General features: G+C 36.1%; 1 protein-coding gene across 1 annotated transcript in view; it reads right to left on the bottom strand.

Annotated features, from left to right (window-relative positions):
* The window catches only part of ARHGAP15 (Rho GTPase activating protein 15), a 488,720-nt gene that overhangs the window by 183,029 nt on the left and 288,185 nt on the right, over positions 1–17,506 (bottom strand). The window contains exon 10 of the mRNA XM_032209003.1: positions 9,064–9,162. Coding sequence (XP_032064894.1) covers positions 9,064–9,162 — 99 coding nt within the window. The remainder of the gene's footprint in view (positions 1–9,063; positions 9,163–17,506) is intronic.

The raw sequence follows: 17,506 nt of genomic DNA on the forward strand, positions 1-17,506 counted from the left end.
TAAAAACATCTTTTTATAGCATAAACTTTTGAGGTAAAATTGCTTGGAATGTGGTTTGGCTAATATTTGTTTGTAATCCACAAAGTAATAAAATCAATGGTTGATAAGGTATGCATTTTACTAACCTGAACTCAATTTTTTTTAGTTCTGTAATACAAAATGATTTTATCCATTGAAAAACTGAATGGTCCCCCCCCCCCGCCTCTAAAATAGCTTGCATTTGCTATCATTTTGTTTTGCTTCTTTTCCCTTTACGTGCATATAAAAACAAGGGGCTGAAATCTTGGAAGGAGACAAACCATAAAAAAAACCTTCAAGGATCTTGTCAAATGTTAAACAGTACAAATTGCACATTTTTCATGGAAGTATTAGCTTTTACTGCATGCTTGGTTCCAAGTACAATAGATTTTCCCAAACTGGGAAAGAATGTATACTACAAATTTAGCAGAACTAAGAGCTCAGATCATCTAGCAGAGCAATATGATCCCTACACTTTCAGGGTACGGCTCTCAAAGGTAACTGGAAACTTATATAAAGTAGGAAGCATGTGTGTATGTGGGGTGGGGGAGATGTTAGGAACTGTTTGCTAAAAGGCAACCATCAGGGATAAGCAATTTGTAAATAAACTTAGAAAAATAAAACAAATCTGTAGATATTATGGATTTCTGGGTAGATGTAGATGTTTATAACAAACAAATTAGCTCAAAGGAGATGATGAGGTTCTAAAATAAGTTTGGAGTGGCTCGTATGTCGTGAATCAAGGCTCAGTAACTCTTAGTGACATGGCAGCTATTTAATGCAGTTCTACTCTGCTCTTCCGCCAAAAGGACATATAGAACAGTTTACAGAATTTCAGTAATGATAGGTCCTGAAATCATGTTAGCAATGTAAATAGAACAATGCAGAGAAGAAGAAGAAGAAGAAGAAGAAGAAGAAGAAGAAGAAGAAGAAGAAGAAGAAGAAGAAGAAGAAGAAGAAGAAGAGGAGGAGGAGGAGGAGGAGGAGGAGGAGGAGGAGGAGGAGGAGGAGGAGGAGGAGGAGGAGGAGGAGGAGGAGGAGGAGGAGGAGGAGAGGGTAATGAAGCACATACACCCAGACACAAAGGACTACACTTAAATCACCTTCCAAACAATGGCATGGAAGTGACTTCTCTCCCAGCAGCAGTCACCCACCCACCGGCCCTTAAAATCTGACCTGGACAGTTGGGAGCAATGACAGAACAGAAAATCTGAAAAGCCGTTCATGGATTCAGAGCAGGAAAGCATTTATTGTGCCAGCACAGCACTAAATTTACAAAAGAGACTGAATAATATCATTTAACAACTGACTTTTAAAAAAAATTGTGCTAGAGAAAAAACATGTTCTTTTTTTGAGCCTCTTATTCTTTGTAGTCTCTTCATTTACAGAGTTTGGATCGAAGTCACATCATTTCAAATATTCAAATTATGCCATCTTTACCTTTTTCCTTTCTTTCTACAACTATGAAATTGGAAACAATTAGTTTTGTTTCGCTTATTATAAAATTTATTTGCCACCTATCTCATATCCAATGGCTCTCGGCAGTTCACAGCATAAAACATTAAAAAAATTAAAACAATCAGTTATAAAATAATAGGGGATATATCTCCATATTGACTACAGCCATTGCTCCTTGATTAGCTTATGAAAATCATCATCCATTGCAGGGCATTATATAGGAAACTCCATGAATTTATATAGAGACCTCTACCATAAATAATCTAGCTTTGGAAGAACTGCTCTTGAGAGGACATGTGAATATTGTTCTTATAGTTTACCTGTTTGCTTGTTTTATGTATTTTACAAATTTTTGATGGATATTTCCTTTTAAATTTGGAACAATCTTTTTATTAGAACGTTTGTTCAGTGTTTCTGATTAGATGATTTCTTATGAAACACTATATTTATACTTTGTACATTTATACATTTTATAATTAAAAAAGAAACACAGCTCTAACCATCATAGACTTTAAATTTGACTGAAAAAAGAGAAGGGCAAAAATTGAAATACAACCAAAGAGGAATGAAGATTTCTTGAAGATGATCCTTAATATAAGCAAATCTTATTGAAATACTTGAACAGAGTTACGATCTATTCATTCATATGATAATCATGCAATGTTTGAAAATGAAATATAGGTTCAACAAAATCAGTCTTTCATAGAATATAGTTTTGCTCTGGACTGATTTCAAAGTCAATTGAAGCAATTTTGGGAAAGTTAATATGTAAATTTTTGTGTGTGCCATTATTGCTGTTGTTGATAAAACGTGTTTAATCTTACCCATTTACAGCATTTATAACTATAATTTTATTTCAGTAACCAAAATCTCTGAGGTAGGTTGGGCTGAGAGAAACTGACAGGACCAAGTTACCCACAAAGCAGCTATGATTAAGTGATTACCTGAACCCCAACTTCTCAATTCAGTATAAATCTTAATCATACACTTCATCAACAATACTTATATTGACTGTACAGAAGTATAAATCGTATTTACAAGAGCTAGTATGCATACTAGAAAATTCCATATGTCTGTTAAACTACATATATCTTGGGGGGGGGGCTCCCTTTTCTGTCCAAAAGATATCAGAGATTAGATTGCTCTAATCCTGCTTCATCTTAGAGAGAGGGAACATGAAATTTAAAATCCTTTCCCACATTAAAACGCAAAACAAACTACTTGAGCAAAAGATTGGTGGAGGATCATTTGCTCTATATGAAACGATGAGTTCACAAACAGAGGCTCAGGGAGAAAAAAAATTTTTTTTTACATTACTGCCATAGGAGATAACAAAAGGAAATACTTAAGGTACTGTAATCATTTTAGGCCTCGTTTTTTCCAGGTCACTGTAATCTACCCAAAGATAACTAATTGCACAAAGTAAACATTCCTTTTCAACCACAAAAGGAATCTATTACACAAACATATAATTCACAGTCATTTTTTAGTGGGCTGTAAACAGTTTGGAATGAGCATAAAATGGGACAAAAATCAAAGTGAGCATTTTGAAATGAAAAAGTGTTTGCTACAAAAGGTCAGTCCCTTTGCTTGGCAAACTATGCAGAAAAGCCTGGGAAAATGTTGAACACACAAGCAGTAAGGGGATTTTAAAGCCAACAACCTCCCTGTTTCTTTAAACAGACATCGGAACCTATAACTGGATGCTGTCAAACAAATGACAGCAAAAAAATAGAACAGCTGCTAACAAGTAAAGTTAAGAGATAAAAGTTTTTAAAGCTAGGGACCTTCTCCGAAGTGGACTAAAGGTCTTTCTTAAATCTTTATTCAGGGCTAGGGATCTCAGGAGGACTTTTTGGCTGAGAGTCAACTATGTGATTTTTGTATATAATTCTTGCAACAGAGAGAGAAAAAATATCAGCAGTGTTGTTGCAAACACTGACATTAAGAATTTGAGTATACAAGTTGTCTTGGAGGGTCACTGGTTCTCATGATAGAAATTATATGGGCACAATTCTTTACAACATTTCTAACCAGATCAATTAAAAAGAAAAGAATGCAGCCGATTAAGAATATTCGGAAAGAAATCCGAAAGCCTTTAAGTGACAAATTACAGAACCGGAGTCCCATGATATCAGCAACTTTCAGTATAACCATTTTCCCTGAAGGCAATACTTTGATATTAAAGTATCAGATAAAATAGGAACACCTTTCTAGCCTTTAGCTTTTCTCCCTGACCAGATCTGGTACTAACTGCATATCCCTGCTTCTGGATTTCTAGAAACCTGTGACTGTGTCTGCAGGATGATATGGCCTCTGGCTTGAATCAAAAGAGCATTTTCCTATGTTGTAGATGTGGGCAAGTGAGTTTAGCAACTTAACTTTTCCTGTTCCTCTCTTTTCTCAGGAAGTAGCTGTGTGAGAAAAAATAGTAACTTGATGATAGAGATAGAGAGAGATGAGAGAGAGAGAGACAGAGAGAGAGAGAGGGAGAAAGGGAGGGAGGGAGACTGCATTATCATACTTATAATCCCAACTTTGGACATGAGTATGTAAATAACAGCATTTGTGTTGTGATGTCATGGCATACATTTTGTCACTTGTCCCTTTGTTCTCCATATGGGCACATGTCTTTTCTCATTAAGTTTAAAGGGTACCATATGGCATCCTTGGCCTCTTTTTCATCTCAAAAGTAGGATGGCACTGAATTATTTCTGTTATTCCACAATAGAAAGAGAAAGATGAGAGAATTAGATGTTGGTATTGCTGTTTCCAACGGTGACCTCTGGACTCAGCATTTATATTAATGCACAGACTCCCCCCTCTTGCTAACTAACTTTAGTGTGTTTGTTATTGGCCTTGTATGGATCACAATTACGCCCTAATTAAAAATCAAAACAGATCTGAAAGGTGAACCATATTGTTGTTAGGTTCGTTTTAAATAATAATAGCAAACTAGCATGATCCAACAGTCTTTCTCATTCAGAACACTTATCTCTAAAGAATCATATTATTCCCATGTGAATAATGGGGGGGGGGGCGGGGCTGTAGTGTGGAGCTGGGAACATAGCTTATAGCTGGGTCTGCACCTCACATATATATATTTCCAGTTTCTCCAGTTTCAATATCTTTGTCTATTCTTTTTACAAACATATGCATTTTAAATAGATATTTTTAAATACATTATTTTAATTGTTGGTGAGCCACAAAGCAAAATTCAATAGTCTTGCATAACTAACTAGAAAATAGATGTGAAAATAATCCTAGAACAGAAATGTTTCACAAAATAATTTCTCTTTTCATTACACAGAGGTTCTAGTCTAACCAATAATAAAGGTGGGCTTTAATAATGACATATTATAGCAATAGCACTTATATACTGTTTCCCAGTGCTTTAAGCAGTTTGCAGAGTCAGCATATTGACCCCAACAATCGGAGTCTTCATTTTACCAACCTCGGAAGGATGGAAGGCTGAGTCAACCTTGAGTAAGTGAAAATTGAACTGCTGCCAATCAGCAGAATTAGCCTGCAATACTGCATTTTAACCACTATGCCACCATGGCTTTCAATATGTTAACCTTAACATATTAATCAGGGGTAGGTTTCTGCCAACATTACTGCTGGTTCCCTGTGCATGCCATTTTGCGCATGCATGCTCACTTTGCTCATGCACACATGTGCAGTTGCCAAAAAATTGTTTTGTGCATAAACATCACATTACAAAAGAAGTACAAAAACATGCCGGCAACGACATGGACCAGTTCAGGGACATGGCCAGCCAGCAGTCCCTACTGGTTCAGTGACCCAGATGTAATTTTCACTACCGTTTCGCCTGAACCAGTGTGAACCAATAGCAACCCACTTCTGATATTAATAGTAAATTGACAGCTAACAAAGGAACAAAGCAGAACATTAAGATCTAAAAAGTGTGGGAGGAGGAGTATTCATTTAGATTAAAATAACTTTTTTCACCTATTCATAATCAAAATAATGATGATGAATAAATCTTATATAAGGATAAAAGACACAGGACTGGCAACAAGTTAACAATACTAGTAAGCCAAATTATTAAAATAATAATGCAATCCGTTGTTAGTGGCTATATAACATTTTCAATGAAACCTTTAGCATCAACAAATTATTTTTGACCAATTTAGTTTGAAATTACTAGCTGACACCTTCCTTTTATTCAATATTATTATTTTCCATATCCCATTTATTTTAAAGTATATCTTCTCCTGTATGGCACATGAAAATAATATATTATTGTTAGCTTTTAATTTAAAATGATTTTGTGTAGCCGATGGCCACATCTAGCAGGCAGTGTTAATCAAATGAGACAAGATTTTTGCAAATTGCCAGTAAATGTGCAACGTGAAACTCACAAATGAATTCAGGTGAATTTAAACTGATTTTAAGATATGGAATGTTATACCTGAGGCTTTTCACTGCCAGTACTTATTTTCACAGGGAGCAATATATCAAGAGTAGTACAATCTAGTTCTGCAATGGAGGTTCTTCAGAAAAAGAAAAGAAACTTTCAACTTAAGGGAAACAAACTGTACGGTTACAGTATGAAGATGGGACAGAGAGAGAGAGAACTCTCTATTTCAGCCAAGATGCCAGCTGCAATGAATGTTTAGGCCATCTTACTAAGACTATGTAAGTAAACATACAGTTTTCATTAACTATGCCTTTCCCATAATTGGTACATAAGTATTTCCCATGACTCTGTAGTTGAATAACTTGGCTGGAGGCATATCTGGCCATTAGGAGGAGGGCTTTAAATCTGTTGAGTCCCAGCCATGCTGGGAGACTTGGCACCTCCACATATGGCTTCCTAATACCAACCCCTGTCTAAAATGTCATCAGAAGCTTTCATAAATATTGGATTTAGCTTCACATAAATTACTGCTGTCCTGCAATAGTTTGTGCCAGAATTTAGTGAAAACAACACACTGAGTAAACAGAAGTTAAAGGCACAGGAATTATAATCCTAGTCCAGGAAAAGAAAAAAAATTGTATACCAAGGACGAAGTCGTAAATAATGATAAAATGCAAATTCTATCACATGCCACTGAGATTAGTTATTATTTATATCTCTACTTAGCTAATGCCATATGCTAGCTTTAAGTTATAGCAAGTGAAGGGAAGGAAGCATACAAATCAAAGCAAAATCATGCAGTACAGTACTTATAAAAACTATGCTAAAGAATTGAAATTATTCTGCACTTCTTCTCATAGATTACAGACATCTAATATGCTTCCTTGCAAATGTATGTATGTATGTATTGAATGTATATATGTAAATATGTATTTTTCAAGGAAGTGTATTAGATGTATTAGTATATTAGTCTGTTGGAAGGTATACAGAGTAATTTGGGGGCACTCGATAATGTTTATTTGCAATATCTATGAATAACAAAGATACAGGTATTTCTCTAAAAGTGACAACATTTTGGTAAGTTATGGGTAAACCTCACCCTTAAATGGCTGCTAACAGTTATTCTTGTTAGGGAATAGTTTTCTGTGGTGCATTTTATTGATTATGCTTTTATTGGTCAATGACCAAAACAAATTTTCTGTCTATAGATGTCAGCAAAAAAACCAACAATGTTAAAACTGCACTATACTTCTTATTGCCTGAAAAGTTTCAAAACAGCAGAGTTGGTTAATATTTTAAAATTAAAGTTTCCGAAAGTATTGCAAAGGCCAGATGAATCTTTCCAGGAATACAAAAAAAATCCTTTCCTGGTATTTGCAATGTCTATGTTAAAAAACATATTGTAATATTAATAGTATTCTTTTGCCTGTATTTTTAGCACTGGCTTTGCTAAAGGTGAGAAATATCTTAAATTAACAGGGGGGAAAATAGGGGGGGGGAAGCCTCATCTATAAGTTTATAGAACTGTGCAACATGGGTTAGTTTTCTTTTTGGGCAGAAGGCATATTGCAAGGAGGAGTACAGTCTTTCTTTTAATACCTTTATTACCTTAAAATAGCTCTTTATTCTCTTTAACATCTCTATTCTCTTTAATACATATTTTAATATTTCAAATCTCATTTTACTTGTAAGCCACTCAGAATCACTTATTATGCAGTAAGATGATCAGTGTAGAAATCCAATCAGCCAATCAATAGACTAAATAAGAACATTGTATTAGCAAAGGCATTTACTATTGAACATTTTTCAAACAGGATTGCATTTTTCAATGAATTAATCTGATCCACAAACCAGTTATTTTGTAGTACTTGGAATTTGAGTTGTTTAATGCCACCTTATGGGAGGTATCTAGGACTAAGGAACTATTCCAGCAGCCAATGAGTACTTTTATGGATATAAGCAGTGCATCACTGTATTCTTTCATTAAAGCTTGTTTACTTCTCTTCCAATGAACAAGAAGAAACCAGGGGAAACTTAACATCACAATGGTAAAAGTTCCAAATTCAGCAGGAGTGACTTCTTAAAAATTGTACAACTCATGCTATCAAACATGTATTGCCTTTTAATCCAGAATATTCATCTACATTTAAGATCATTTGTATTTTCTTTCATCTTACAGGCTTGGTTGATCGACTAACCCCAAAACTATAAAAATGAAAAGTCTTGTTATTTTTCCAAGGGATTGACCTGTAAAATCAGTAGGTGAAGCTGCTAATGAAATGTAGCTAAATGTTATCCCTAATTGGTGTAGATCAAAAAGCTTATAAAGAGACAGCTGCAGTGGCCAGTTCAAAAGATAGCAATCCTAAAAGAGACTCCCACATTCCAAAATCTCCGCTACATACTTCTGGCTCTAATATTTCTGTATTTCATAGCTACTTGATATCCTGGGAATATAATTTTCCTAATTCATTTATATGAGTAAAATGGAATTTCCAGGAATTATACACCATTAACCCTACTTACATATAATATTACACGAGCATATTTCAATGAATGCTGTAGGTTTCCCCCTTATCCTCTGTCCTCTCATGCTAGCACTTCCCTTAACTCCCCTTTGCTGCTTTGAAGGATTTATGATCCCTCCAGAATAGATTACAAAGAGGTATTGGAGGTTTAGAAGGAAGGGTGTTGATGGATACTTTTTTGGCACAATGCAATACAATACAACTGCTGTGTAAAAGTAGATTTCCTTTATCATGCACTTCATGAAAGTTGGTTGTGTGCATTAGAAATACTTTTTACTTGATTGCTAACTTCATTTTAGTTGAAAATTACTGGAAAGCAGAAAATGGAATGTAAACATTACAAGGAGATATCTTTACAGCAGGTAAACATTATAGTTTTAAACAGTGATAGTAATCAAGTACAAAATTGTAATAAATAATTGTAAGGGCAAGAGACCCACTGCTGCTATTTATTTTGAATAATATCAGTAACTCTCCAGAAGAAAAAAAGGAAGGGATGGCACATATTTAGTTGAAAGAATATTAGGAAGTTCAAGAAAAGTAGGAAGGGGGGATTCCATTGTAGTTTTAACACCCAGCTGTCCATCAGTAAGGAAATGAAAGACATCATTTAAAATATCACTTATAAACATACTAGCCACACTTAAGAATGTATGTAGATCACAAAATACACACCTCGTTCCTCAACCGCTTTTATGCACATTTTAACGAAGTGAGGGACAGTAGAGCCATCATGTTCACACACATTGTGTAGGTAAGCACCAAAAATCTGATCTAGAAAACACAAAACAAGAGAGTGGTTGATTAGACGAAACCACACTTTAAATAAGCCCCCTGAAATGTGATACAAAGCGAATAGGAAATTGTAAAGGTTTTGTCATCCACTTACCTAGTTTTGTAAGCAAAGTTCACTTGTCAAATATAATATCAAAGAAACTCAGAGGATTCCATTCCAAGTTTTGCCTTACATTTATTAATATTGTATGTGTTTAGTTTTTACTAGATATACGGCATACATAACAATGATCCTTACACAAATTGTGTGACTATATCCCTGAAAAACAGTGAGATAAATTTGATGTATGACCAATTTGCAAATCATTTCTTTCCTTGGGACTGAGGCCATGAGCTATGACTTCTGATTTATTTTATTTGGCACACTGAGTTAAGGATATCAACAGCTAGTTCTGAGTGGTGCGGATATCAGGAGCTGTACTATAGAACAAATAAGCAGAGATACTCTTTTCTGTGCAAGCCCCAACTATAATCATCTGCATGTCAGGTTGTTATGTAAGGTGAAAATGCTACTTCCTCCACTCTCATTCAACATGTGGGAGTAAAATATACTTGGTAGTTCAATGTTATTCCTATAGAAAATCAATAGGAAAGGCTTAGCCCAGATCTGTCTCCCCCCAAAATGTTTTAAGAATAGCTGAGGGTCACAGCTGCATATCCTGAGATGATTACTTGCTGCCTAAAGTTGCTGTTTTCTTGTGATCTTAGAGGGCCAATGGTTTGTTCAGAAAAGATGGCCTGGAAGGTTGCATTGACATAGAAATAACTAAATGTATAGAGCATTGCAATACAATCCAGAGAATATCATCCTTGTGTGAAAAAGCCTGTTTGATGGGGAATCTGAGTTTAGAAAATGTTAACTGTCCCATAAGTGAAAGACCCTATTTGGTTGTATCATCAGTCTAGAAGACTGTTTAGACTTGACATTTGCAGCTGTATTTCAAATTGAAAATTCAATTTGTGTTTTTTAAGTGCTTGAAAACTAAGTTTTGAAGGACAGTACATATATTTTAAAATTAAAACCAACTGGCCCATGTACACTTCAAACGTTTAATAGGACAGGGTTTGGACTTCAAACAAGAATAAACTTGAAGAATAAGCACAAATAGCTTCATATATTCATTACAGCAACCTGTCTTTTTCAGACTTTAACACAAGGCTGATAACAAGATGTGACTGTTTCAAAAGTCTCAATAATTTGACTGCTTAAAAGAATAACATCCTTTTTCCCGAGCTTGTTCAGAAGCCTGAAAAATAACAGGCTTGTTTAATTAAGAACAGAGAAGTTTGCTGGAGGTCTGAAGCTTTTCTTCCGAATAGTTTTCACAAAGTGCTTAGTGACATTAAACAATATAATCTACAGTATGAAGGTAGGGGGTGGAAGGTATCTCAATATCCTCTCTTCAGATAGGACAAGCCAGTTTAGCCTAGCAGTTTAGGCACCATGTTAGAAACCAGGAGATGGTGAGTTCTAGTCTCACCTAAGGCATGAAAACCAAGTGGGCTAGTCACTCTCTCCCAGCTCACAGAGTAGTTGTTGTGTGGAAAATAGGAAGTCTAATAGGTCTGCTCACCTCAAGTTATTTATAACAATAATACAAGTGAGATATACATAAATAAAATGACCCATTGTTTAAAAAATAACACTTTGTCTTGCATTTATATTTCATATCGAAACATATTGTGTATATATATTGTATACAGCAGCAGTAGATGACTGGATGGACTATAAGCCATGAATAGAAAGAAAAGGTCCAGAGAGGTCCAAGACATAACATAGCATTGTTATCATACAGTAATTGTTAATGGTACTAAAGTCTGTTCAGGTAAATAATTTAATAACAGTATTATGTTATGCCTCTCTATTACATCATCATTACAGTACCCATACAGTACAGTACCATCATCCAATAGTAAAAAAAAAAAAGTTGTTATTGCATTAACTCCAACCTTTTGTACAAAGTTGACATTTTTCCCTTGGCATACGTTTAATTATTATTTTTAGGAGATTCATTATTTTGCTAAGAATAAGTCACCCTGACCCTTGACAATGCTTGTAAATTGTACAGTTTACAAAATGATTTTTATTATTATTATTATTGTGCTTCATAACTTTAAAACCTCTGGCTGGCTGAGAGTGTACATCACGAAGTATGTCAGGATAACTAGATTAGTGCTCTGAGATTACAAATTAGCTTCATCTTCCTTCATCTCTGCTGCATATTTTTGACAAATTATGAAGAGAGTGCTCCTTAATGGGAACTTTGTCAGCAGAATCAAAATGAATCAAACCTGTGAGAGAAACCATTCAATAGAAGCGGTTTAAAATGTTTAAACAATGTGGCTATAAAATCATCATTTAAGCCCAGAGATAGTCTCTGCATACCTTTCCAGCAGAGCATGACACTTGGAAAATTAGTGTAGAGGCCTTTGACAGCACTCTATAATCAATGTTTCTTAGCAAAGCCTAAAATAATCCTAGGAGAGCATGCATAACTAATAGTAACCTGCACAATATTAAACACTATGATATCCTTAGATTTCTGCCTCTTCTAGGGTGTTCAAGTAAAAAAAAAAAAAAACACCACCTCTCTCTTTTTGTTTCAAAGACCTCACATTTCATTGCATATTTTGTGCAATTTTCTTTGCAAAGAAATTGTATGAATTAGTTCAAAGAGCAATCATTTTAAAACTTCTATTGAGATCAATTATCTTTACAGCCCGTAAACATAAACTTTCCTGGATAAACAAACATATTTTCTTAATTTATCATGACAATATGAAGAGGATAGCCTAGTGCAGGCATTTAGCTGTACACACATAGACATTCATTGTTTAAGTACCTGGTTGCTGGGGAAAAGCTATTTAAAAGTTTTCAACAAAGAATTGAAAAAAATGATCTCAAAATTTATTAGCTCTTCCAACTGTGGATAAAGTTGAAAAATTTGTCTGAAGATTCCACCAGAAATTTCTACTAAAAAAGCTTTCTGTGAGAAAGCTTTTTTTCCAGGTCCCATGTGCTCAAAATTCACTGGAAGTAGAACAATGGTTTGCCCAAGTTTTTCATCATGCACACTTGCAATCAAATACTTGATACCATCCTCAATGAAGCTAACATTTTGGTGAAAATTTTCCATTCTGTGGATCAGATTCTCAGAAAATGTAATTCATTATTGAACTGGAGTGGAAATGCCCACCCTACATTTGTTGGGCCAGCCTTAAAAGCGGAACCATTTTGAGAGACATTGCATTGTTACTAGTTTTCATTGAGTGTGCAAAGATTGATTTACAAAATGGAAGCTGCAGAAATTCATGTTTTCTTTTTTTCAGTATTTTTCCCCCTTCAAATGTTTCCGATAGTAAAGAAATCTCCCTGACTAGTTTAATGGTAATGAGTTTTCACTTGGCTTCTCCCTTCCATAAAAGAAAGGACTGATAATTCAGTCCAAAACGAATTCCAATATCTAAAACAGAATTATAATTTCCTTAGACTTGGAATTATGCATATTTTACTCTCAGTCTGTGCCCATGGATTGAATCCTTTATAGTTATGATGTCATTGTTCAGTAGCAATCCAAGTGTGTGTGTTTATTGGCCCCTCTGTTGCAGCTTTGAGGAATACAAAAATACAATTTTGGTTTAGGTAAAGGTAAAGGTTCCCCTCGCACATATGTGCTAGTCATTCCCAACTCTAGGGGGCGGTGCTCATCTTTGTTTCAAAGCCGAAGAGCCAACGCTGTACCAAAGACATTCTGTGTGGTCATGTGGCCTGCATGACTAAACGCTGAAGGTGCACAGAACACTATTACCTTCCCACCAAAGTGGTCCCTATTTTTCTACTTGCATTTTTATGTGTTCTCGAACTGCTAGGTTGGCAGAAGTTGGGACAAGTAACAGGAGCTCACTCCATTACACGGTGCTAGGGATTCAAACTACTGAACTGCTTACCCTCTGATCAACAAGATTAGATTAGATTTAGATTTAGATTTAGATTTATTTTATTTGTATGCCGCCCTTTTCCGGGAGGGACTCAGGGCGGCGAACAACTCAAGTGGGGAAAGGGAACATAGAACACAATACAAGTGATTAAAATAACCAAGAATCACACAGCCACACAGGTCGAAAGGGGAGGGGAACTCATCAACCCCAGGCCTGCCGGCACAGCCAGGTTTTGATGGCTTTCCAGAAGCCCTGGAGAGAGGTGAGGGTCCGAATCTCTGCGGGGAGTTTGTTCCAAAGGGCCGGAGCTGCCACAGAGAAGGCCCTCCCCTGGGTGGTAGCCAGATGGCATTGGCTGGTGGACGGAACCCAGAGGAGGCCGACCCTGTGTGATCTAATGGGTCTTTGGGAGGTAATTGGCAGCAGGTGGTCTCTCAAGTACCCAGGTCCAATACCATGAAGGACTTTATAAGTTACGACTAGCACTTTGAAGCGTATCCGGAGACCGATCAGTAACCAGTGCAGCTCGCAGAGGATAGGTGTAACGTGGGTGTACCGAGGTGCACCCACAATCGCTTGCGCAGCTGCATTCTGGACGAGTTGAAGTCTCCGAATATTCTTCAAGGGCTGCCCCATGTAGAGCGCATTGCAGTAGTCCAGTCTTGAGGTCACGAGGGCATGAGTGACTGTTGCGAGTGCCTCCCGGTTCAGGTAGGGACGCAACTGGTACACCAGGCGAACCTGGGCAAATGCCCCCCTGGTCACAGCCGACAAACAAGCTCAGAGTCTTAGCCACTGAGCCAAAATTGGGTTAGTTGAGTAATCTGTGCCACTTTTACCTTTGGGGGTTGGAGCCAGCTTCCAGAATCCAGCATATTAAAGACTCTTGAAATTTTGATTAAGAGAATGTATATCATCATGCCTGGATATGTGTATTGGAAATATCTATGTTGTTCTTTAAAAAAATCCTCTTTTGCCATATCTAAGTAGTTTAAGTCTTGCTGGGATAAAGAAACATACAGAATATCTTTCCCAGTATAACAATAACTTCTCTCAAGGGAATAAAGGAAGCAAAAAGGTCTTTGTGTGATTTGTTTCTGAAAATGTTCTTTAAAACTCATACTTTCTTCCTCCTCTCCCCAATTTTTTTAAATAATGGTGTAGGGAGTAGTGAAGATAAGCAAAGATGTACATAACACTCCTAATCTTCTGTTATGACAGTTTATGTCTCCCTTCCAACTTATTTAGCTCCAATGTCTGGGAAATAGACACAATGTCCACCTTATGGAATGCTATTTAACTTAAAATGTTCCCTTTAGAATAGAAACTTCTTTTGTCCTCCCCTAGTTTTTTTCCCCCCAGGTTCTCAGGAATTGCTCCTTCTTCAGAAGAAATGACCTTATTCATCATTCGGAAATTTAAAGGAATGAAATACTTTTATTATTACCATCGGGAGGAAAATTCCCATAGAAAGACTTGTTTGCGAGAAGTTGTGAAAAGGGAGAAGGGAAAAACGGAGCAGCATTCTATGCCCTTATACAGCTTTAATCATTCCCTTTCAGCTGTTATCAATTTAAAACCAATGAAACTCCCACACTGAGTCCATTTGAGCAGTCAATTTTAATATCTTGAGGCATTTGTAGTTATTCTGAATTGGCTGCAAAAGCAGAACTAACAACTTAAGCTCTAACCATAAGTCTACATCAGCCTGGTAACCCATACATCAAACTCCGACAGTTAGTCAATACTGTAGGATGGGGGGAAAAAAACAACAACCACCTTTTTAAAGAAGAGCAGTCTATTCACAACGTGTTCAGCAGCATGGTTCGCATTATGGGTTTCAGATATATGCACATAAAAACCATCCATTAGGAGCAGTAGTGGACATGACAGCTTTGAACAGGAATATAAAAAGAGACAAGAGGAAAGGATAGGAGAGTCATTCTGCAGTTTTGAGGCGTGAAATACGATGATTATATGATCTGACCAGTCTACTTTAAAAAAAAAAAAGCCAGAGTTTGAAGATAAGACAGACCACTTATGACTGCAGGACTGTAACTTGTTCTTTGTATTCTTACGATTTATATTGATATTGATTGTTTCTTGATTGCTTATTTATACCCTATGAGTACCATTAAGTGTTTTACCTTATTATTCTTGACTAATGTATCTTGTCTTTTTATGTATACTGAGAACATATGCACCAAAGACAAATTCCTTGTGTGTCCAGTCCCGTGGTGGGATTCAAATAATTTAACAATGGTTCTCTGCCCTAATGACTATCTGGGTAGGTGGGGCTCGGTGGTCATATGACTGGGTGGACTTGGCCAACTCAAGGTCACTCAGGTCGATGGGCGCTTTGCCTTAGCTGTTACAATGTAATAAGGGTTAACCAGAGAGGCAGTTTTTTTAAGCAGGTCAATAAAGATTAGGCTACAAACAACACTAGAATGTTTCCTTCCTGCCTTCCTTACAGGATTAGCCCTGTGAAGTGGGAAAAAAAAACAAAATGAGATTTCTTCCAACAATTGGTTTTCTGAACTACTTAGAAAGTTACCAACCGGTTCTCCCGAATAGGTGCGAATTGCCTGAATCCCACCACTGGTCCAGTCACACTTGGCCAATAAATAATTCTATTATATTCTACCTATGAATTGTTCATTCCCTAAAAGCCAGGTAAATGACTTTCTGAGGGTGAAAAATTAAAAGCATCTATGGGTGCAAAGCCAGATCATGCACCAAAATGCTTTAAGGAAGAACAATTTGCTGGTGAAGAAGGACTGTCAGGCCCCAAATCAAGAACAACATGTAGTTATTCTTCTGAACTGAGTTCTTTCTTGTTTCACATCTACAGTCTAGACAAAATCCTGCTAGACTGTGGATTCTGCTTTCTGCATCTACAATATATTCTGTAGACTATTCGGGAGCAACTGTCTTCATCCTCTTCTCCCACACATAATATCTGAGTTGAATTTCCTCTTACTTCTCTTGAATGCATCCCCTCCCTCCAAGACATATACCCAGTGGTGGGATTCAAATAATTTAACCACTGGTTCTCTGCCATAATGACTGGTTGGGTGGTCATGTGACTGCGTGGGCATGGCCAACTTGATTGGTTTTACCCTTAGGAAATTTCTCCTTAGTCCATTTCACAATAAAATAGCACAATAAAACAACAGTGTTCCAATATTTAGAATAGAACAGAACAGAACAGTGAAGCCTTATGAGAAAAATATATATATAATTTCTAGGATCCTAATCTTACAGAGACCTAGCACTAATGGCAAATTATGATAAGGCTATAGTGAAGACTGACTGACAATATGTAAGATGTGTCTTACATTTTTGCTATGTTTTAGCTTCTATCTTAAATTACAATTAGTTTTAAATTTGCTTTGTTATAAAAAAATAATTACCTTCATTGTAATTATCTATACATTTAATCCAATTTGGAATATTTTTTTTGTAGACAAGCATCAACTGGATAAAGCCACAATTAGACTTAATTTTGTCTTGGAGATCTTTCTGCCACAAATAATAGGTATATAATTGTTCTTGAAAACTAGTTCTTGTAATAAAAAGGTATGAAAATCTCTGCCCAAACCATTTCTGCTGTTATTGATAAAGAGGCAGGGAGGGAGGAAGAACAGTAGAAATAAACAATTTCTCAATCCTCTTAATTCACCTATAAAAAAATTAAATCATTCTTTCAAGTATATGAAATTTGGCCAGCTGTTTTATTTTTAATCTGTGTTTCTACTTAACATGTTTTAATTCAAGCTTTAAAAATTAACATTTAAAAGTGTTTGCTGTCAGGGAAAGCATTGCAACTGCATTTTCATAACATTTGAACAGATTAAGGGATAAAGTGTACTGAAGACAATGAAAGCACCTTATAAAATGAGCATTTCACATAGACATATTGGAGATTGCAATTAAGCTCTGCTAACAAATCTTAATTCATTTGCATGGCTGCAACCTAATCCTCATGAAACTTTATGGTAGAAAAGTAGAATGCTTTTACTCTTGAAAAATATTTCCTTGCTAGAAAAGACTGGGCCTCTATGGCAAAGTCTGATACTTACTTCATGGAAAAGCATGGGTCATACAAGCAAGGCATATTCCTGTTTAGATAAAAACCAGACTATATGCTGGTAAATAAACATTGTAAAGCAAGTCTGCTTGAAAATATTTGCATCTGCTTTTTCTTCAGAGACACATTACAGAATGGAATTGAGATATGCTAATGAAACTGCATTTGTTAGGAAGGATCACATCTGATCCCTAAGAAACACCAATGGAGATTCATCAGCTACAATTTATGAAACTGAAAAAAGAAAAGCAAAACAAAAATGTAAGTCAATAAATTAAACCCTCAACTAAT

Source organism: Thamnophis elegans, chromosome 1 (assembly GCF_009769535.1).
Source record: "Thamnophis elegans isolate rThaEle1 chromosome 1, rThaEle1.pri, whole genome shotgun sequence".
NCBI lineage: Eukaryota > Metazoa > Chordata > Lepidosauria > Squamata > Colubridae > Thamnophis > Thamnophis elegans.